The following is a 23,149-nucleotide window of genomic DNA, read 5'->3' as shown; positions in this document are numbered from 1 at the left end:
GACGTCACCGCCAGGCGCGAACGCGGCGGCCAGGGCGTCGCCATCTTTTTGAGGGGAGCTATCTCCGCGCCCTTACCTGCTCCTCTCCCTGCTGGCGCCATGTTGCTTTGGGGCGGAAGTAGCGGAGCCTGGGCTCGGCCCCCTTAAAGGGACAGGCACGACTCTAACCTTCCGGGCGCCCTTGGTGACAAGCAGTGAAGCAGCCGAGGCGCAGGTGAGTAACTGATGCCTGAGCGTTGCTGCCCAGAGGTAAGATGCCGCGGCCGGAGGACATGATAACCGGTTCCGAGCTGGATTGTGCAAAAGTACTCGCAGCGTTTGGGTGCTGCTGGGATAGCAGAGTGGCTGCCGGAAAGTTTACTCCAGCTGGGAGCCGCCGGCGGGAATAAATTGCGCGCGCTTCTCGCTGAGCCGCACTCGGACACTGGGACCCACCGGGCTGGTTCTCTCTGCATCCACATCCCCTCCCCACCCCGAATCGTACCGGTGGGGAAGATGGAGCCCAAGGTAACTGCAAATTCTGGGCAGAGCCGGGGCTTGGAACCGGGTTACGGACTCCAGCTCTGCAGCTCTGTGAATCGCGAGTCCTGGTAGCTTCCAGACTGAAAATAGTAACGGCAACCATGTCAAACAATAGTCCATACAATGTCATACTGTGCAGCCACTAACACGAAAAATGTTCAGTACGCACTAGTAATATGGGGTGACTTCCAAGATACCTTAGATGAAAAAAAGGAAGGGGTAAAAAGAACAGCGTTGATCTGCTCTACCATTTGTGTAAAAGAACGTATATGGGGTTTGGGGGTGGCTGTGGGTGTGTGCACCAGACGTCTGGTAAGATGCACAAGAAGTTAACTGGGGTGGCCTGGGATAGGAGAGCTGGGCCCCGGGGTACCTGGCAAGGGGGAAGAATTTATTACCATGTGCACAGGTTGGTTATTTTAAAAATAGAATGAAGACAACAATGCCTCCCTTCCACCAAGTGCAGCTCTCCTGCTGGGAGGTCTTCCTTTCCTGTTATTAGAGGAGAAAACAGGCTCCAGGCGATTAGGGACCTTGGCAATATCTCACTGTCAGCTAGTGGAATTTGAAGCTGGACTTTGAGCCCTGGAGGATTTTACATTAATGCCCACAGTTCTGGTTTATCCATTCCCTGTGGAGCAGGGTTTTTTGTTATCAACCATACAACACCAGCGTGGGGCCTGGCACACAGCAGGTATCCAGTAACTGTTTATTGGCTGTTTACTGACTGACCAAGTGGAACAAACAGGCGACAACCTGAAGTGTAGAAGGAAGAGGCAAACACTGGGGCCCAAGGTTGGCCCCTTTCCCAACCTTGAGACTGTGGACCTGGCATGTCCCTCCCTGAGCCTCCATGTCCCCACCTATAAAACTGACAACCACAACTCCAGGGTCTGACACTGAGTGCTCCCACCTGTCCTGCTTTGTGCTTTACATGCACATTAGCCCCATTTTACAGATCAGTAAGTGAAGCACAGAGAAGTTAAGAAAGTTGTCCAAAAAGCGTCGCCACAGGCCTCACTTCCTGGAAGAGGTTGGGTTCCTTGGTCTCTCCCTCAGCCTCCTTGAATCACCAGCATTAATACTTTGGGGAACCTACGATGTGCTAGTTGAGCTGCCAGAGGGTGAGGATCAGTGGAGAACAGGACATACACACAGTTCCTGTCCTTGGAGGGTGACAGAAACCCTGCAGTTAGCATCTGTGATGAGCGCTGCAGTGAGCAGAAGCTCAGGCCTTGGAAGCACAATGGAGGGAGCACCTGGCTCAACCCTAAGTGGAATCACGGCTTCTCAAAGGAGGTGACTTTTAAAATCTGTGACTGAAAGATGCGTAGGATGTCTGGAAGGAGAAATGGTGTGGCTGGAGGCTGAAGTAGAGACACACTCATACCCGAAGGTAACTGGCATGATAAGAGACAATGCAGGTTAGAAACATTCAGCCTGGCTTCTGTGTGAACCACTCTTTCCTCTTGGAGAACGACTCCATATGGCAACATCTGTGGCTTCCCACCCAACACGCTACACTTAACTTTCCACATCTCCAAAGAGTAGGACTCCCTGATTTTATAATCCAGGTGGGGGTGACAAAGGAACTCAGGAGAGTTAAGAGCAATGAGAGTCGTTTACACTGATGCCCCCCTCACAATTCATTTGGTTCCCAGAGTGGCAGCCAACTTACTGACGCAGAAACTGCTCATGTGAATAAAGGTGTCAGCACAAGAAGCTCCTCCAGTCTTCCTGGCTGTCTGCTCACGTGGGTTCTCAGGTTGCCCATGTACTGGAACCTCTAACTGGGCATGACTCCTCCCTTCTGTAGCCAGCAAGCCAAAGTCACTCCAGCTGCAGCAGAAGAGGAATCACTCTGCCCTAACAAGACGTGGGACACTGCCAGCTCCCTGGACAATTTCCCTAACGCTCATCCTACTTCCTCATTTCAGGACAGTGGTACGAGCTTTGAATTTACCACGGGGTCCTTCTGTGCTTTTCTAGGACTCTTAACTTTGGGTAAGTCATTTCCCCATTCTGAGCCTCAGTTTCTCCATCTATAAAACTGATGTGACTCTCTAATGTTTCTGCCAGGCACTAAATATATGTACATATGTATTTTCTCCCATGTGTAAAACTTCCCTAAAGAGTGAGATTTTGATTTTGGATCTGAGTTCTATGCCAGGAGAAATAAGGAGTAGGGTACCTACTGTGTGTCTCACTTGGGGTCCCCACCCACCAACCCCTCTGGCCCGAAAACCTGCAGCCTGGGCTCCAGAAGTCCTTTCTCCTTTGCCAATTCCAAACCCAGGGGGAGCTGTGTATAAGTCAGTGGACTTGTTAGAACTCCCGGACAGGCTGTCACTTCCCTCAGGGCAGAACCATTCACTTGACAAGTTTTCACCAAACACTTGTCTCAATAGGGATTCTGTTTTTAGATCTCCTCCCATCCCCCCTGCCCCCGCCCCCAAATTGGGATTCATTATCTGAAAAGCGATTTTGTTGTCCTGCTTGGTTAACTAACCTTTATGGAAAGCCTTATGCGTTTAAATATTAATAGTGTATTGTGAGCCAGGACAAGTGCTAAATGCTTTCTGGGAATGATTGCATTGTTATTGTCCCCATTGTACAGGTGAAGAAGCTGAGCTTCGAGAGGCTGTGCTATGGTCCCATATTTAGTTCCGAGTGGAGCTGGGATCGTTTTATCCCAGTCCAAGTTCAAGCTTTCATCTTCCATGATTGTTCATGTAACAGACTGGTCTTGTCTGGGCATGGTACCCCCTTCCCAGGCCCCTGCTCCAGAGGTGCCATGGTTTGTGTTTTCTCAGTAACTGGGAAGCTCCCGACATTTTGAGCCCGGGAATGCTATACTCCCTTCTAGGCACTGGATAGATCAGCCCAGTACAGAACTGACTCACCCCAATGACCAGGTGTACCACTATTGAGAAACACAGTGTCCTTATTGTGCAGTAGAATTGGCTTAGGTGACGTGGCAGCCTGTGAAGCCAGAATCGCCTTGCCTGCCTGTGCAAGCTTCCATTCAGGGAAGAAGCTGCTGTCCCCACAAGCTGATGGTCTCCTGCCGGCAGAGGAGCTGATAAAGGTGCCAGCACCCACCTCCTGAAACAGGGATTTGGGGGGATGAGTTTGGACTTTGGAAACAGGTGAACCAGGGTTTGAATCCCTGCTCAGGTTTTCTCAGTTGAGTGTGCTCTGTTCATTCTCCTCTTGGGAGGTAATGGGGATAATGTGGTCCTACTAGACTTTTGTGAAGATGAGAGAATTTAACACAGGGGTCAGGTACATAGTAAGTGCTCTCTGAGTTCAGAGAAGGGCCTGGCTGGGTACGGAAAGCTTCAGAGAGGAGGCAGAGCTGGGGCTAGGTCCTGCCAGGGGGATCAAATTGGAGAGCGTGCCAGGCAGGGGTACACCTTGAGCAAAGGTGGGTAACGTCTATTCAAAAGCAAAGGATTTATATATTCAGAAGAGAAGAGAGCATGGAAACTCCAAACTGTATTCACGCTAGCTCCAAAGGCCAGGCTTAAGAGGCTTTGGACTTTATCTGGTATCAACACAGGCTGTTTGGCAAGGCTGGTCCAACGGGAGGTGTAGCTGACATCAGCCACCAGAGTACCGGTCACTGAGGCATTTCCTAGGGATCACTCCAATGTTGGTCACCAGTTGTAGGGCCTTCTGGCCAAGAACGTGGCCAGTAGCTGCCCAGGTTGATAGAGGCGTGTGTCAGGGGAGGACACTGACCACTGGCCTTCGGCCCCTGATCTAGCAGCAAGGAAGCCTGGGATCTTAGATGCCTGGGAAGCTGCACTAGAAGGTGTCGTAAGGGTCATTTGGTGCATTTCAGGTGGGTTTGGCCTCCTGAGTGCTGTCACTGTGCCTGAGCTGCCTGCATTGCAGCACTTCTCCACGGACTTATTTTTAGGTAATAATAATAACGATGACATTTGTTGAACACTGACTCTGCCGGGCAGAGTCGGGTGTTATCTCATTGACTTCTCACTAGAGCCCTATGAGGCTGGTACTATCATTATTTTCATTTCAGAAATTAGTCCCAGGAAGGTTTAATAATTTGCCAGAAGTCACACAGCCGGTAAATAGTTTCAGCCTGAGGTCTGTCTGATTCCAGAGCTTTACAGCCTTATTGAAAAAAAATCAAACTATATAGAAGTTTATACGACCCCAACCCTTCTCGGGGAAAGCCACTGTTAATAATTAGGTGGCATCCCTGGAAACACCCTAATATACAAACATACGTAATTAAGCAGTCCTTGCTTTGTACAGTTCTGATAGGAAAGACTTTCAGATACTACCATTTAAAGTAAGTTTTAACTTTTGTGTATCAGAGGACACTAGTCCCTCAACAACACGGTTCACATTTCAGTTGCCATGTTATATTGCCATGTTATATTTATGAGTAATTGCATAGATTGTGAACTTTGCTGCTGGCTCCTCAGCCCATAAATTGCTATGGGATAACAGATGTGCGTAATGCTCAATGACCAATCACATCACTTCTTTCAAAAGCCTGTCATTGATTGGTCACCATGCATGTTATTCAGTTGATATCCAGATAGCAAAGCATGCAGTTGTGTTGCCTCTTGTCCCCCAGAGGTAAACCCATGTGACATTTTACAGAAACAGATCATCAAAAGAGGGGACAGGCTAATAAAGATGAAAGTGCCACAAAGAAATGCAAAGTGATAACACGGAGAGTGAAATTTGAATCAAATAGAAAAGGAGTCATAAAAGAAATAGCTGAGTGTAGGAATGTGGACACCGCAGCTATTCACTGTCCCACAAACTCTAGCTGTGCAGCCAGAGAAACTTAATGAAGGCAGATTTATCGACATAAATGACAGAAGCGGTTCAGATGAAAAGGATGAAGTGTGCAAATCGGTGGCATTGAGTGTGTTCACAATGTTGTACAGCCACCACCTCTCTAGTTTCAAACTTTTTCATCACCCCGGAAAAACAACCCAGACTCATTAAGTAAGCATTCCACATTTCTCCCTGCCTCCCATTTCCTGGTAACTAATCTGCTTTCTGACTCTATGGATTTGCCTATTCTGGACATATGAAAGTAGTCATATAATAGGTGACCTTTTGTGTCTGGCTTCTCTCGCTGACTATAATGTTTTCGAGGTTCATCCAAGTCATAGTAGGGATCAGTATGTCTGTTGTTCCTTCTTATGGCTGCATAATATTCCATTGTATGGATAGACCACAATCTACCATTCACGTATTGCCGGACGTTTGGCTTGTTTCCACCTTTTGCCTATTGTGAATAATGCTGCTATGAACATTCATGTACAAGTTTCTGTGTGGATATATTTTCATTTCTCTTTAGTACACACCTAGGAGTGGAATTGCTAGGTCATCAGGTAATTTTATGTTTAGACTTCATAAAAAATAAAAACTTTTGTGCCTCAAAGGACATTGTCAAGAATGTTATCAAGGTCGTTGATTCATAGATGGAGTGAGGTAGAGGTCTGACTGTGTTCTTTTGCCTGCAGTTATCTGGTTGTCCATTTGTTGAAGAGATTGTTTCCCCCCCATTGAATGATCTCGGCACCCTTGTCAAAAATCAGTTGGCTGGAGATGTTTGAGTTTATTTCCGCGCTCTCAATTTTCATTCCATTGGTTTACATGTCTATCATTATGCCAGAGCCACAGTGTTTTGAGCCACACTGTTTGATTGCTATAGCTTTGCAGTAAGTTTTGAAATCAATATGCTTTTTGGTTTTTAATTTTTCTTGGTGAATATTGGGAAAAAGTGTGCTTTTTTCCAGGACCCATCAGCTCCAAGTCAAATCGTTGTCCTTCAATCTAGTTGTGGAGGGCGCAGCTCTTCAATCTAGTTACGGGGGGTTGGGGGGGTGCAGCCTACCATCCCATGTGGGAATTGAACCAGCAACCTTGTTGTTAAGAGCTTGTGCTCTAACCAACTGAGCCATCTGGCTGCCCCTCAGCATGCATTTTTCATGTAACCTGAATCTTTCTCCATGTCAGAATGACATGGGCGATCTCATTCCTTTTAGTAGTTGCATATTTTGATGAAGCGAGGCCACAGTCCCCTCCTGAGGCACGAAAGTCTTCCTGTGCCCCTATGTGTGGAGCCCTAGGGCCAGCTCGCCCAAAATCTAGCCAAGGCTGGCTCTGCCTGCCCCCTGCTGGCAGTTTCGGGAACAACAAGCCCACAACAACCGAGTCCTTGTCTATTAATGCTGATGTTAAGGACCGTGGTGTTGATGGGTGAGGGCAGCCCACGTGGCCACCTGTGCCCTTCCTGCAGGGACCCCCAATGGCTTCTTCCTCTCCTTCGAATTCTTGGAAACTGCCCTCACTACACCCACACGTTCACAGACACAAGACAGATGTGTGCACACACTCAGGTGCAAACACTCATATTTGCACGTAAAATCACAACTACCCCAGGCGTTTGCCAATGTTCAGGGTCATATTTTGATTTTCATGGGCCCCGCTCTCCATTAAAAAAATAAAATAAAAATTACATTTTATAACTGTTGATATAAAGAAGGAATATCATCCAGGCTGAATCCATTATTATATTTATTATTATCGTATTCTTTTTTCTTATTTTAAAATACATTAAAATTAAAACATGTTCCATGGGTCCTCAGCACTAGACCTCCTGAGGAGGACTGGTGGAGGAGTCAGCCCTGCCGGGCAAATATGAGTGAATTCACACACATCTATCTCCATGTGCCATATTATAGTAATTCAATGAATATTCAAAAAGTGCCCACTCTATTATTAACATCTATCATTTCCTGGGCACCTTTTATGGGCCAGGCACTAAGCGAAGTCCTCTTCATGAATTATCTTTTTATGTTATAGATAGGGAAACTGACGTTTAGAGAGGTAAAGTGACTTGCCGTGGGTCAGAGGCCAAGGTCTGCCTGACACCAAAGCCACTGTTCTAAGCCTCTCCCCAAGGGTCTGTTTGGGGCCTGGTCCTGGGTGAGCACAGACCTGCCCCATGGACGGTGCAGTGTAATGCTCACTGCCATGCCCACAGACTCACTTGGGCACACACCACCCCCTGCCCTGGCAGCCCCCTGCAGTGAAAGCCCGACCCTGGTTGCCAGCCCCAGCCCCAGGGCAGTCAGTGTGGTCAAGCGTATCCTATCCAGCACAGGCTCTCCTCGCCCTCTGTGGAGCCAGGTGGCCCAGGCCACCTCCAGTCCCAAGAGCTGGCAGTGCCCAGAGAGGGTGAGGGGCCGAGGTTGTAGCAGAGGAGAGGGAAGGGCCACAAGCTGGGGTCTTGTTCAGTGTGAGTGTGTTTTCGCTCTGTGCTGGGCCCCAGGTGTTGCAGACCCTCCTTCCACCTCCAGGAGCTCAATGTGAGTAGTAGTTGTTCTTTTATCCTTATTACCAATGTCTCTGTCTGTTAATGCAGGTGAGGCTAGCACCTGTTGAAAGGGTCTGATGACGGAGGTGCAGTCCTTACCGCAGTGCCTCATGCGGGGTGAGCGCTCAGCAAATTAGAGCTGAGGGTGTTCATGCTATTTCTACCACTGGAATCCAGTGAGATGACGAAGGCATGCTTTAAGGCACAGGAGGTCCAGTCACTTTAGGAGAAAGGGCAGAGTTGATAGACGTGGAGTGATGTGGGTGAGGGTGTCCGAGAGACGATCAGCCTACCGGCCATCTGCAGATTTTGAGCCAGGGGATCGGGAGGCAGAGGAGCGTCCCTATAGGATTGAGTCCTTCTGGAGGAGTCAGCAGGACATTGGGCCCAGGACAGGAGCAGCCAACCCTGCAACTGGCCAATGTAAGGGGACCGGATGGTCCCAGTTTTAGCACTGAAAATACCATGTCCTGGGCACCCCCTGAATGCTGGGCAAGTGGGCCGGTGGGTCCCCTTAGAACACGCAGCAGACACGGGGCGCCTACTATGCCCAGCACTGACCTTGCTGTGGACCTCGGTCCGCTGGCTGAGTGAGGCTAAAGCACGCCGACACCCTCTGCCTGATATAACACCTCATAGAATGTCCCTCCTTGGATAATAATCACATTACCCTTTGTTTCTTTGAGTTCTGGTACTTACTTCCTGCAGGATTCCTCTGGGAACTGACTCTCGATTCTGAGAGAAGAGAGGGTGAACTCTGGCCAGACTGACGTCTCAGCTCCTGGAATCTGCCAACTCTGGGTCTTTTTGCCCTTCTCTCTACCTGGTATGCTTTCCCCTGCTTTGGGACACAACTTGAAGGCCACATCCTCTTAGGAGCCCTGCCCAACTTGCAAGGACCTGGCTGATGCCCATAGCGCCCTCTAGAGCAGCCTCTGACCCTAAACACCCACTTTTTCAGGGTTTTGGTCTGACACCCCCGTTTTTCTCCCCCCCCCCAACCTTGCAAGAGAGAGGAAGGAAGGCTGCTTGAAGGAAGAGTCTCAGACTGCAGTGCAGTTTTCAGAAAATTTCAGCAAAGCCTGTGGGAGTCCTCGAGAGTGCTGCGTCTCCCAGCAATAGCCCGCCTCCCTATCCCGCAGGCACTGGCTGGGGTCAGCCGTGGAAGCACGGCCTCGGTGCTGAGGACCAGGACGGATTCTGAACACAGCTGTCCCCTCAGTCAGTTAGGCCCCTGGCATCAGAGAGACACATTCCCATGGCCACCACAAAGGCACTGCCGCTTTTTTTTTTCAACCTTGGCAATTTTTAAAAACAGCTTTATTGAGATACAATAATACACGCACCGTGTCATTCATTCAACCACGTAAAGTGTACTGTTTGGTAGTTTTTAGAAGATTCATACTTGTGCAACCATCATCACCACTATCTGGTTTTAGAACATTTTCGTCACACCAAAAGAGACCCCGGACGCATTAGCAGTCTCTCCCCAGCCCCCTCACTCCCAGCTAAGGTTGCAAGCACTGATCATCTACTCTCTCTCTCAATAGATTTGCCTGTTTCACATAAATGGAATCATCATTTGTGGTGTTCTGTGACTGGCTTCTTTTACTTAACATGTTCTCAAGTTTCATCCCTGTGGTAGCGTGTTTCAGTACTTCATTCCCACTTATTGTCGAATGATATTCCATCATGTGGATTAATCCATTTTGTTTCTCAGTTGATGTCCATCAAATGATGGGCATTTAGGTTGTTTCCATGTTTTATGAATATGCTCCTTGTGAGTTCATGTACAAGTTTTTATGTGAACATGTTTTCATTTCTCGGGTATATGCCTCAGAGAGGAATTGCTGGGTCATATGGTGACACTATGTTTAACATTTTGAGGAACTTCTAGGCTGTTTACCACAATAGCTGCACCATTTCACATTCCTAGAAGCAGTGTACAAGGCTTCTAATATCTCAATATCCTCGAAACACTTGTAATTATCCACCTAATTTCTCACAGCCATCTTAGTGGGTGTGAAGTGGCATTTTAATGTGCCATTTCCCTAATAACTAATAATATTGAGCATATTTTCATGTACTTATTAGCCATTTATATATCTTTGGAGAAATTCCAACTTATGATTTGCAGATATTTTCTCCCATATCATGGGTTGTCTTTTTTACTTTCTTGATAGTGTCCTTTGAGGCACAAAAGTTTTTTATTTCAATGAAGTTCAATTTACTTATTTTTTCTTTTTTTGCTTGTACTTTTGGTATTGTACATAAGAAACCATCTTCTAACTCAAGTCACAAACATTTACTCCTGTTTTCTTCTGGGAGTTTTATAATTTTAGCTTTTAGTTTTAGGTCTATGATCCATTTTGAGTTAATTTTGGTGTATGGCGTGAGGTAGGGGTCCAAGTTTACACTTTTGCACGTGGATATACAGTTATCCCAGCACCATTTGTTGAAAGGCTATTCTATTCTTTCTTACTGACTTTTCTTGGCACCCTTGTCAAATAACAATTGACCCTAAATGTGAAAGTTTATCTTTGGACTCTCAATTTTATTCCATTCATTTCTATGTCTTTCCTTATGCCAGTTAGCACACTTTCTTGGTTCCCGCAGCTTTCTTAGTACTCTTTGAAATTGTGCAGTGAGCTGTCCAATGTTTTTCTTCTTTTGTAAGGCATTTACTTTTTAAATTTATGTCTGTTAAGTCTCTTTTAATCTATAGTGCCCCAGACTTTTTTTTTTTTTTTTTTTTTGCCCTTGCATTGTATTTGTTGAAGAGCAGGGTCATCTGTTGTATAGAAGTTCCATTGGCCTGAATCTGTTGATTGCATCTCTGATGTCATTTAACATGTTCTTCTGTCCCTTGTATTTTAGTGATCCAGAGGCGTTATCTGATTTAGATTTGGTTTTAGCACAGGAATGATTTGCAGGTGGTGTGTGTTTCCAGAGTCAGAACATGGTGTGGGGTTGATGCTCTCTGTGATGTTAGGTGCTGCTAGGATCTTCTTCTGGATCAATTGTTTTCATTAGAGGAGATTTACATTTTTAAAGGGTCACCTGAGCTTAAGGGGTGGGGGCGGGGGTCACAGGGTGGTTTGGAGGACCGAGGGATGATAATCCTGCAGCAAAGCACTTCTTGCCATGCCTGGCACACAGTGGTCACTCAATAAATACTAGCCCTTATTGTTGTTGTTATTATTAGAGGTGTAACGCTGTGTGTGTGGGACCCAAGTCCTGGGCTTGGAGCCATTCTCTGGCCAGGGTGTTTTACCCTCTTCTCCTCTGTCCCTGGAGAAGTCATCAGTGCTCCATGGCTCTAGGAGGCATGTTCAGGAATGCAGCAGCCACCTATTTGCACCTGGTGGGGTCCCTCCAGAGAAAGAAGGCTGGAGCTTCACTCACCCGGTACTTGCACCAGACTGTAAGTGCATTCTGCCACATGCATGACCTGGGGCCCCTGGGATCTGGTTTGGTCCTGGCTTCAAATCTGGACATGCGCCTCCTCCTTTAGGAAGCCTTCCCTGGCTGCATCCTGGATGTAGGTCCCTCCCTGGCCCTTGCCTCTAATCTAGAACTTGTAGCTCTGCATCTGAATCCCATCCGGCTGCCTCCCTCATCATCTCCCAAGCCCAGCCCATGTTTGGTACACAGTAGGTGCTCAATAAATGTTAGCTGAATGAATACATTTTGCGTAAGCCCAAGAACAGGCACTGTTTCCTCAATTACCTAAGCATTGTGTGACATACTTGAAGGTCACTCCTTTGAGCACCCCAAGTTTCTGGGGTGCCCACATTATTTTTATATCCTCCAAACTCATTCACTTCCTTTGTTCTCCCTCTCTCTGTGCCCCTGTACCCCTCTGCTCTTCCCCACCCTAACCCTTGTCAGATTTCCCCCACTCCAGCTTCTATCCTCTCTCCCACTCCTGACTCGTCTTTGCTTTATTTTTTGTTTTATTTATTTATTTATTTTTAAGGAGGGCACAGCTCACAGCGGCCCATGTGGGGACCGAACCTGCAACCTTGTTGTTGTTAACACCACGCTCTAACCAACTGAGCTAACTGCCACCCCCGTCTTTGCTTTATTTTTGAAGACTCCCCAATTCAAAAGTAATTCCTTGTTGAATCCATGATGCCATCAATTGTGAGATGCACTGTTACATTTTTGGACTAGTAAATGCGGGAGATGCCAATTAAACTCATGCTATAGATTGTAAGGCACATCCAAATTCAAAGAAAGTGCAATGCAAAAAAATGCACATATCAGAATCAGTATGGTATGATCTCCATACAAAAAACTTGGAAACAGAAAAACACACACGTGAAATAAAATCATCTATAATCCCAAAGAGTCAGAAAGGACCTTTGTTAATATTTTGATGTATTTCCTTCCAAACACTTTCTCTATTCATAGATAGTCATAGAAAAAATGTATGTATATACAAATATATATTAGGGTATATATATTTTTTACAAAATGTAATCATACTTTATGTACTACTTTGTAGCCTGTTTTATTAATATCAGTATATCACATTGATAAATATTCCTCTTCTAAAACACGATTTTTCTCCCACATTTTTAACCATGAAAACATTTAGTTTAGAAAACTTAGAAAATAAGAAAATTATAAGGAAAAAAGAAAAAAATATCTGTTAACCAACCAACTAAAGGTAATCACTGCTATTTAACATTTTGGTGATAACATGATTTTCCCTGGCAGGAATCACCCTCATTAAACTAGTTTGACATGTACTGAGTGCCAGGCCTGGTGACAGGTGTCAGGGAAGGAGTCAGTGAAGGGACAGGGCCTCCACCATTGACAAAGCACCCTCTAGGTACCAGGCCCCATGCTGGACTCTCTTCCAATTGCTCACACTGGCAGGACTCTCAGACTATGGCAAAACCTGGCCCACATACAGACGGTTCCCAGGCCCTTGAGGGTGGGGACCTGGTGCTACGCAGGGAGCATTGCTGCCACCCTGATGAGGGACCTGTCCAAGGTCCTGCCCAGCTCCTCCTCTGACCTTGCGCAGATCCCTGACCATCTCTGAGCTTTCTGTCTTCATCTCTAGATGGGGATTATCATGGCACCTCTGATGGGGTGCTGGGGGTGGAGCAAGACCATGAGAAACAGTGAGAGCTCACTATTTGCCACAGCAGGTGGCTGAGAACATTAGAGACCTGGCTCTGCTACCTGTCAGCCATCTGAGACCCACAGACCCTCTAAGAGACCACAAGCCCATGTTCCTATTTATACTGATGAGGAGACTGAGGCCAGGAGGGGCTAAATCACCTGGACCTGAGTTTGGAGGCCCTTAGGCCAGACCAGTGTCTGCACACCTGTGGGTGACAGGGAAGCTGGAAGGAACACGGGATGGAAGGGGTTGCTGGAGGAGGGCCCCTGAGCGCCCCCAGAACTGAGCAAGTTCACCTGAGTCAAAACGTGGCCTCGTCTCAAACAGGCCTGAATCTGAGTGTATTTGTTGTGTGACTTTGAACACATCACTCCCCACTCTATTTTCTCATCTATAAAATAGACGCAGCCAGATTGTTCTGAGAAGTAAATGGAATTGCTTAGCAAGACCTCTGTACATGGAGGCCGCTGCTGTCACTTTCCACGATCCTTCCCCTGTTCTACCCTCCCCCCTCTTCTTCCTGCTCCTCCCCCTCAGCCCCTAGCCCCTCCTGAGTCAGACTTGAGCCTGACTGAATCCAGGCCGTGTCTCAGGACTTGTGGAGCTGGGCTGGCAGGTGGCCCACAAGTCAAGCGGGTGCAGTGGGGAGGAGCCAGGCACAGTGTGGACGAGCTGGGAGGCCAGCTGGAGCCCTCCCGGCTCCCTGGAAGTGCTGATCTCCGCCTCCTGCCCGGAAGTGGATGGGTGGAGCTGTGTTCAGACAAAATATCTGCCTCCCCAACTGGGCAGGCCCAGGCAGCGGCACTTCCACCACTGTGACCTTCGCTTGCTCTGTCTCTAGCTCACCATGCAGAAACGGCTGCACGCTCGAAGGCTGGACAAGATTGACAAGAATCCATGGTGAGCCGGGCAGGACCGGGGAGGGGTGTGGGGGCTTGGGGGGGGCAGGACAGGGTTGCTAGTCCCAGAGTTTGCAGCAACTCCGCGGTACTCGGGATGGTCAGATTTGCAACCACAACTCATTAGAGGTGAGACCGGAAGCAGCAGGTGTGAGTTCGAATCTCAGCTTCACCCTGCTTGGCGCTGGCACTGGAGCCGGTGACACACGTGCCCTGAGCCTCAGCTCCCCAACTGCGAAATGGAGACAATTCTATTTCCCTTGAAGGGCCTTGGGAGGATAAGGCAAAACACTGTATGATAGCAATTGCCATTACCTGGGCACAGGCTAAGGACTTTCCAGGGACTATTTTATTTCACACTTAGTACAGAGGAAGATAAGCTAAACGGAGAAGGTAAGATGCAAGCAGTTCTTCACTGGACGTTTGCCGAGGTTAATTTCTTTTCTTCATTGCCTTATTCCAAATACAGAAGGTGTATGTGCCCAGTGACTACCGTGTTTCCCCGAAAATAAGATCTAGCTGGACAACCAGCTCTAATGCGTCTTTTGGAGCAAAAATTAATATAAGACCCGGTATTATATTATATTATATTTTATATTATAAGAACCCGTCTTATAGTAAAATAAGACTGGGTCTTATATTAATTTTTGCTCCAAAATACGCGTTAGAGCTGATTGTCCGGTTCGGTCTTATTTTCTGGGAAACACGGTAGTGATTGTATGGCTGCAATAGGAAGATGTGTGAGAAAGATTTAACGACCTTCCCATTCCCCCCCGACCACTGGCCAGGAGCATAGAGATACCTCTGTACTTAAAAAAAAAGAAAATATTGACTATTGTTTTTACAAAACATGGAGCGATCTTTTCTTTCAAACTGCCCTCACATACAGCACTTTGTGTTTTACAAAGATGTTCCTCCTCCATCTTCTTGTTCGATGCTCCATGGTGTTTGGGACGGGGGAGCCAGGCCCAGATGCCCTGGAGAGTCTGGCAGGGGACTAGGCTGGGCCTCCAAGGGCCTGATCCTCAGCCTGCCACCCTCTGTCCTCTCTGTGAAGCAGGTTAGGCAGCCAGGGGCCCATTTTGCAGATAAGGTTCAACTCAGTGGGGAATGACAAGGAGGAAGGCTAGGAGAGGCAGCAAGATTCTTTCCTGACTCACAGACCTGGCAGACTCTCAAACCCAACACCGCCATTGTACAGAAAGGGAGACTGAGGCCAGGAGAAGCTAAGTCTCATGCAGAGGCAGGCAAAGCAGGAGTGGGCCTAGGAAGGATGCACGGGACAGGAGGGCAATGTCAGGAGGGATAAGGGTCATGAGAGTCAGAGCAAAAGAGGGCACCAAGACCAGGACCCTACAGGCCCAATCTAGAGGGCAGCCAGTCCCTGGAGGGCATTTGAGCCTGGCACCCTAGTCCTGATTTTGCTTCTCAGTTCTGCCATTCGCTGCTGTGTGATTCTGGGCAGGTCACTGACCTCTCTGAGTTTCAGCAACTCCTTAGCTTAGGATGGGAATGGAACCACTGTAGTAAATGACACCTAAAGGGTAATGTTGATTCCATGTTTGTGCTCTACGGGGTTCGTGATGTAAAGATGATTTACTGTGCATCACAGTTGAAAACTTTCAAAGCCCCTGGGCTGAGACATCATGTAATTGGCACAGTGCCTGGCCCACCAAATCGCAAAGCACGGGACCAGTCATGACCCTGACACTGATCTTCAGGGCAGGACAGATGCTAGTTGTCCAGTTTTTCTAGAACAAACCCAGTTCATCGCTCACCTTACCCTGGAAATGGGTGGAGGTCCAGGTTGGGGTGGAGGGGTGGACTGATGCCAACTCTCCATTTGTTGCCCAGGGTGGTGTTCACCAAACTGGCCAGTGAATGTGACGCCGTGAACTTGGGACAAGGCTTCCCTGACTTCCCGCCCCCGGACTTCGCCGTGGAAGCGTTTCAGCATGCTGTCAGTGGAGACTTCATGCTCAACCAGTACACCATGGCGTTTGTGAGTCTCCCAGCCCCTCTGGGCCCCTGGACACAGGCCTCTGCTCTGGGAGAGGAAGGGGTAGAGCCCAGGGAATTCAGTCTAGCAATATTCAGCGTTCACTGAGTGTCTCCTCTGTTCCAGTCCCTGGGACAGCTCATGATCTGAAGGAAAGGCAAACCAAAAAAACAAAGCAGAAAAAGCAAAAAAAGCAGAAAACAAAGGCAGTTGACATGCTGTAGTGAAAGAGAATGGGGTACTGTGGGAGCAGGAAGAAAGAGATTCAGGGATGGCTTCCTGGAGGAGGTGACACCTAAACCAGGCCCTGAAAGACAAGCTGCTGACTGCTTTGGCTCTAAATGCAAACTCTTTCTCTAAAGGGCCACAGAGTAAATATTTACCAGCCCTAGGAGTAGAGCAATGGTTCTTAAACATTAGTATGCATCAGAATTGCCAGGAGGGACATTCCTTCCAATGCCACAATCCAGAGGTAACTACTGCCAACAGTTGGCTACTTTGTTGAGTGTTTAGATTTTTAAGCTTTTAATGTTTTAAAATGCTTGTATAAATACACACATACACAGGCACACACATATATACCTACATATGAGATTTGTATTTTTTAACACAAATGGACTCATACTATAAATAACGTTCTGTCACTTGTTTATTTCACTAAACAGCATGTCAGGGACAACTATCCATGTCAGAATAGCCTCATTCTTTTTAATGACTGCATAGTATTCTATGGCCTAGATGTGCCATACTTTTCTTAACTAGCCCTGCACTGCTGGACTGGTTTGGATATCTCACTAATATAAACAATGCCACAGTGAACAGCTCTGTGGGTACATCTTTGTACACATGTGTGAGTGTTTCTCTCAGATAAATCCCCAGAAATAAAACTAGAGAATCAAAGGGTGTAAGCATTTAAGCATGTAATGGATATTGTCAAATGGCCCCCCCACCCCCTCGTTAGGTTTACTCACATTCCCACCAACAGATGTTCTCAGAGCTGGGGTACACAGTTCACAGTGGCCCATGCAGGGATCAAACCGGCAACTCGGTGTTATTAGCACCGCGCTCTAACCAACTGAGCTAACTGGCCACCCCAAGGACAGTTCATTCTTTAAATTAAAGAGAGGGCAACCCATTTGTCTCACTCTTGCCGACCGAGGGCATTGTCAATTTTTTAAATATCTGCTCATCTCAACATTGTATTCTTATAGCAATATTTCAATGTTGTTTTTATTTGCTTGTCTTCAATTATTCTTCTTTCATACGCATTAGCACTTTTTCATGACCTACTTTACTTTTTCATTCGGATGTGTATTGTTGTCTTGTTGCTTTGTAAGAGCTCTGTATATGTTAATATCTTGTATCATTCTCTTATGTTATAATGTTTTTTTCTCTGTCTTTTAACTTCACTCAGGGTATATTTTGCTGTACAGAAATATTTCATTTGTATGTGGTCAGATCTGGTTTAGTGAATTATTTAGTTAAATTCTCAATCTTAAGCTTCAGTCACTTGGCTTGGCCTTGACTGTTTTGTAAGTGTCATCAGCAAACAAGCGTATGGATCCCATCTTCCTCTCAAAGTGGAGTCCTTCCAAAGCTGTGGCATAAAGTCCTATTCCTGCACCTCAGCTGTGCGTGCCCAAGTCATTTCCTTTCACTGGGTCTTTATTTTTCTACCTGTCAAATGGGGGAAAAGCAAATAATACCCCTCTTGCAAGGCTGCTGGGAGGAGCAGGTGACACGAATATGCTCATTAAACTCAAGAAAGGTGTTTCAAGTATGGAGTTCCGCTGCTATGGGGGCTGTGTGGCACACACTCTGGCTGGTTCCCCACCACGTCCCAGCCCTGGGCGTGGTACAGAACAGGCCTGATGGCAAGCACTACAGCGGAGATGAAAGAACTGATTCCCTTGGCCCCAGGCCCGCTGCTGGAAGATGTCAGAATTGCCTGGATGCAGCTGAGCAGGAGGGTGGGCCCAGGCTGAGCCAGGTGGCTGACCCTGCTCTCCTGGCAGGGTTACCCACCACTGACAAAGATCCTGGCAAGTTTCTTTGGGAAGCTGTTGGGCCAAGAGCTAGACCCGCTTGAGAATGTGCTGGTAACGGTGGGTGCCTACGGGGCACTGTTCACAGCCCTTCAGGCCTTGGTGGATGAAGGAGACGAGGTGAGTGGGTGAGGCTTGGGCCGGGTGGGGGTGAGGGGTCAGGGTGGCTGAGCCCGCTAATCTGATCCTTGTACCAGGTCATCATCATTGAACCCTCTTTTGACTGTTATGAGCCCATGACATTGATGGCTGGGGGTCGTCCTGTGTTTGTGTCGCTGAAGCTGGTAAGGATGCTGGTTGGGCTGTGGGTAGGCAGAGGGGTCCAAGGAGTGTCCTGTGTTGGACACTAGAAAGTGGGAAAGAGGGAAGGAAGTGAAGGAGACCGGTTTCTCCAGGAGGTGGGGAGGGGTGTCCTGAGCCCCAAAAGGGCGAGCATGAGGGCAGATGACTGGGGGGAGGAGGGTCACATCTTTAACACTGACTGTGAGGTCAGTATTGCCACCCCCTCCCACCTCCTCTTACAGACCCCCACGAAGGACCGGGAACTAGATTCCAGCAGCGCCTGGCAGCTAGACCCCACAGAACTAGCCAGCAAGTTCACTTCTCGAACCAAAGCCCTGATCCTCAATACACCCAACAACCCCCTGGGAAAGGTAACTGAGAGTCTCCCTTCCAGGGACCCCTCCAGACTGGGGTCAAGTCCCCACTCTGTTACTGATTTGCTGCCTTGGGGCCTCAGTTTTTTCATCTGTGAAGTGGGAGGGCTCCCTTTGATGAGCTCTGAGGACCGAGGTCCCTGGAGGTCCCAGGCACAGGGGCAACATTCCCCAGGGAATGTGTGAGGGCTGGTGGTGGATCCGGCTGGGTGCCTCCATTACTCACGTCCCCATGACCCTGGGACAGTGACTTCATCTCCTGGAGTGTTTTCTCATCTGTAAAATGGGAACGTGACAAAACTGATGGACAGAAAAACCCAGTCTTCCTCCTGTGTGTCTCCTATACTCTGACACGACTACCACACTCACAATACCAGATATGTGTGGAGTTTTCCCACGCCAAGAAATTCCGAGACACCAGCACTGTAACTCCATTCTAACACTTATCTACCTGGGGTCAGCACCAGATCCCACAGGATGACAGCTCAGTCCCATAGGACTGCCCCCACCCCACTTCGGATGCCAGTCATAAGTTCAGGATGTCACCTGTGCTGACCAATCAGCTATAAATCTCAGCTTCCCATGACCCCCCTCCTCGGGTTCAATTAATTTGCTAGAGCAGCTCACAGAACTCACAGAAACACTTACTTACATTTACCAGTTTATTAAAGGCTATGATAAAGGATTCTGATGAACAGTCAGATGAAGAGACACATAGGGCGAGGTCTGGGAGGGTCCTGAGCTCAGGAGCTTCTGTCCCGGTGGAGTTGGGGTGCGTCACCCTCCTGGTGTGGACGTGTTCAACCTGGAAGCTCTCCAAACCCCATACTATCGGATTTTATGGAGGCTTCCTCACGTCAACATCATCAATTAACTCCATTGCCAGCCCCTCTCCTCACTCTGGAGAAGTGGCAGTGTGGGCGGGATGAAATTGCCAAGCTTCTGATGACGCGGTCTTTCTGGTGACCAGCCCCATCCAGGAGCCCACCCAGAGTTGCCTCATTAGACCAAAAGATGCTTCTAGTGCTCTCTCTCATCATTTAGGAAATTACAAGGGTCTCAGGAGTTCTGTGCCAGCAACTGGGGGCAGAGAGCAATATATATCTGTTCTGTTATCTCACAACCGACCTCACAAGGTCCGTGTTGCAAGGATTCTCTAGGATGGGGGCAGAAAAGCCCTTCGCAGTGGGTTTGGCTGTATCTTTTCTCTCTCTGAGCAGGCCTCTCTGTTTGGGGGTGGTCCCTGCAGGTGTTCTCCAAGGCAGAACTGGAGCTGGTGGCCAGCCTGTGCCAGCAGCATGACGTGCTGTGCATCTCTGACGAGGTCTACCAGTGGCTGGTCTATGATGGGTGCCAGCACATCAGCATTGGTGAGCCCAGGGTGCCCCCCCATGCCCTGGACATTGGTGCCAGGGCCTCGAGCCCAATTTGGGAGTCAGCGCAGGCCTGGTGATTCAGACAGAAGGGTCTGGAACCAGGCAGGTTTTGTGACCTGCGACAGTGACTTGACTTGTCTGAGAGCAATGGCACCTGCCTCCAGGGTTGTCATGAGGAGGGGCTGAAATAAGTCCTGTAAATAGCGCAGCGCTTAGCGAAGTTCAGAGTGTTGAGAGCCTGAGTGCCCGCTGGGGTCCAGCCACCACCCCTTCCCTCCGTCTCAGCAGCTGCTCTCTTTGACCTTGAGCAGCCACCCTCCCCGGCATGTGGGAACGCACCCTGACCATTGGCAGCGCTGGCAAGACCTTTAGTGTCACTGGCTGGAAGGTGAGTCGACGAGGATGGGGGTGACCCTTCCCCGCTACGACCTTGGCAGGAAAGGCAGCCTGGGAATTAAGGAGGCGTTTGGCCAGGTCCTAAAGGGCCTCACCCCACCCGTGTTCCTGGTCTAGGTGGGCTGGGTCCTGGGCCCGGATCGCCTCCTGAAGCACCTGCGCACTGTGCACCAGAACTCTGTCTTTCATTGTCCCACGCAGAACCAGGTGAGGAGGGGCAGGGCCACCAGAGCACCCAGGCTGGCTCCAGAGTCAAGTCACGCCTGACCTGCTTGTCCATCCACCCTCCCCAGGCCGCAGTAGCCCAGAGTTTCCAGCGGGAGCAGCTGCATTTCGGCCAACCCAGCAGCTACTTCCTGCAGTTCCCACAGGCTGTCCAGCGCAAGCGTGACCACATGATCCAGAGCCTACAGTCCGTGGGCCTGAGGCCTGTGATCTCCCAGGGCAGCTACTTCCTCATCACAGACATCTCAGACTTCAGTGCGTGGGACTGGCTGGGCTGGGCAGGGAATGGGGTACTGGAGGCTGCCCAGGGCTCAACATGGCCTCTGTCCCACAGAGAGCAGGATGCCTGACTTGCCTGGTGCTGAGGACGAGCCCTATGACAGTCGCTTCGTCAAGTGGATGATCAAGAATAAGGTGGGCTGGTCGTCTGCCAGGGCCGCTGTGTGTGGTTGTACAGGTTGTGCACTGCTGAAGGGTGCCTGACCATGGGGTTGATGGGCCAAAGTCCAGTCCAGCCTCTGCCATGAGCCCTGGTACAGGGTTGCATCCATTTCGAGGAACAGGGAGCCTGATTTTAATTTGCACAAAGATGCCGTGTGGGCTGGCAGGAGTTCCTGCCCTCTCAGGCCCTCGGTCTTGTACATTGAGGAGTTGGCCCATGAACTCTGAGGTCCATCCAGCTCAGAGCTATGATTCTAAGGCCTATTTCTTCCCTGGCTCTGCCGGACCCCTGGCTTGGCCTCCATCTCTCCTCCGTATGTAAGAGGGACGTGGGGATGATGTTTTGGGGTTCTTTTCCTCTGACCTTGACATAGCACCGGGAGGTGTCACATTGACGCTAACTCTCCTTACCCCATTCCATCGTGGATGTCCTCTGTCCCCCCAGAGCCTAGGATTCCCAGGCTGTGGGGCCCTGTGCAGATGCAGCCTTTCTCCTCCGCAGGGCTTGGTGGCCATCCCAGTCTCCATCTTCTACAGCCAGTCACATCAGAAGCACGTTGATCACTATATCCGCTTCTGTTTTGTGAAGGTAAAAGGCAGGGCTGTGGAGGGGGGGCCTCCCCAAACTTCCCAAGGCCTCCTGGAGGGTGTGAGGAGAGGGGTAGGATCAATCTGTGTTGGTGCAGGATGAATCCACGCTCCAGGCCATGGATAAGAAGCTGCAGGAGTGGAAGGATGAACTTGGGGCCTGACGTCGCCCCCAGGGCCCTGTGTCACTTGGTTAGTCCCTGTACACTTTTCAGGGATCTGTCTTTGTCCAGGTTTTAGCCATTTCCAAGATGGGGGTAGGTGGTACTGGGGTCCCCCTCTCTGTGACACAGATGTCTGTAGAGAAGAGCCCTCCTTAGTCTTGGGGCATTCAGGAGCACCCCCCCACGGTGCCAACGATCCTGTTTTGGAGGTGAGGGAGGCCAGACCTGGACCTCTCCCTGCCCCTCCCTCGGTCAAGTTTTAGGGTCTTGGGTCCCCTCTGGCCTCCCCAGACTTGGCTGGCACTCAACAGGCAGAGTCCAACAGTGTCCTGTGCTGGCCCCAGCCAAGGCTCAGGCGTTCCTCCCGTTCCTTATCTGAACTTTACCTTAGGAAGTTACCTCAAGCCAGTACTTTTTGCCCATAATAAAATTTTAAGTTATTCAAACACTTTCGGCGTCTCTCTGCGTCCCACTCTGGTGCTCATCGCTAATGGAAGTCACCTCTGTTCCTAGGAATCTCAGATCCTAGCCCCTCTTTGTACAAATGTATTTTGTAGAGTAAAACTGAGGCCCAAAGAAGGATGGGGACCTGGGACTCGTCCGAAGTCTAAACCAGGTTTAGAAGCTGGGGTTCAGAAGGTATGTTACTGGTGGAGTGTGTGTGTGTGTGTGTGTGTGTGTGTGTGTGTGTGTGAGATGGGGGCCTCGGATGAGTGTCTGATAGGGAAGATACAGTCCTGTTCCACAGGGGTCAGAGTGCAGGTCAGGAGAGCCAGACATTACACAATTAGACTGAAGGGGAGAAAAGCAGCTCATGTTTATTGTACACCCGTGTATGCCAGGCACCTGGGTGCCCATGATCTCATTAAACAACCCCCTGAGACAAGATTTATTTTTCCATTTCATAAGTGAAGGAACCACTTTGGAGGTAAGGTGACTTGCCCAAGGCCATCCAGCTGGCAAAGGTAGAATGGGATTTGATGGGGGAAGGGGATGGTCCCACTGGAAAGCAATGGCAGCTCTTGAATTGGGAAGGTGGTGCTAGGGACTTACATTTGTATAACAAGTCCTTGGGTTTTGCCCATATCATATATTTAATTGGGGGAAACTCATACCGTGTTTCCCCGAAAATAAGACCTGGTCTTATATTAAGGTTTGCTCCAAAAGATGCATTAGGGCTTATGTTCAAAGGATGTCATGTGAAAAATCATTCTAGGGCTTATTTTTCGGTTAGGTCTTATTTTCAGGGAAACACGGTAGGAATATAGAGTATAATAAAATATATTTGGTCTTTGTCATTGGTTCCTGGCACAGAGTTCCTAA

General features: G+C 48.8%; 1 protein-coding gene across 21 annotated transcripts; it reads left to right on the top strand.

The window, feature by feature from the left end:
• The first annotated feature begins 120 nt into the window (after positions 1-120).
• Positions 121-22,274, top strand: KYAT1 (kynurenine aminotransferase 1). 21 transcript variants are annotated; one of them, XM_074331146.1, is made up of 16 exons: positions 121-214; positions 2,460-2,526; positions 8,606-8,723; positions 11,195-11,321; positions 13,879-13,937; positions 15,791-15,938; positions 17,951-18,100; positions 18,178-18,264; positions 18,505-18,633; positions 19,886-20,006; positions 20,324-20,400; positions 20,526-20,615; positions 20,702-20,888; positions 20,968-21,047; positions 21,577-21,663; positions 21,740-22,274. In XM_074331146.1, exons 4-16 carry the CDS (start codon positions 11,211-11,213, stop codon positions 21,824-21,826), a joined length of 1,413 nt encoding a protein of 470 aa, XP_074187247.1. In that variant the 5' UTR covers positions 121-214; positions 2,460-2,526; positions 8,606-8,723; positions 11,195-11,210; the 3' UTR covers positions 21,827-22,274. The 21 variants fall into 21 exon arrangements, with proteins under 21 accessions (XP_074187247.1, XP_074187251.1, XP_074187252.1 ...); XM_074331153.1 differs by having other exon boundaries at positions 124-214; positions 21,761-22,274; XM_074331150.1 differs by lacking the exon at positions 8,606-8,723 and having other exon boundaries at positions 11,198-11,321.
• The last annotated feature ends 875 nt before the right edge of the window (positions 22,275-23,149 follow it).

The sequence above is a fragment of the Rhinolophus sinicus genome, linkage group LG04 (assembly GCF_036562045.2).
Source record: "Rhinolophus sinicus isolate RSC01 linkage group LG04, ASM3656204v1, whole genome shotgun sequence".
NCBI lineage: Eukaryota > Metazoa > Chordata > Mammalia > Chiroptera > Rhinolophidae > Rhinolophus > Rhinolophus sinicus.
The sequence above is the reverse complement of the archived record's forward strand: the minus strand, read 5'-3'. Positions and strand labels throughout refer to the sequence as shown.

Bases quoted from the DNA above. Each gene is read 5' to 3' on its own strand.
- KYAT1 (XM_074331150.1), top strand. From the start codon at position 11,211: ATGGCTCTAGGAGGCATGTTCAGGAATGCAGCAGCCACCTATTTGCAC. The intron at 11,322-13,878 runs GTAAGTGCATTC...CTCTGTCTCTAG, and splicing joins CCCGGTACTTGCACCAGACT to CTCACCATGCAGAAACGGCT. The intron at 20,007-20,323 runs GTGAGCCCAGGG...GACCTTGAGCAG, and splicing joins GTGCCAGCACATCAGCATTG to CCACCCTCCCCGGCATGTGG.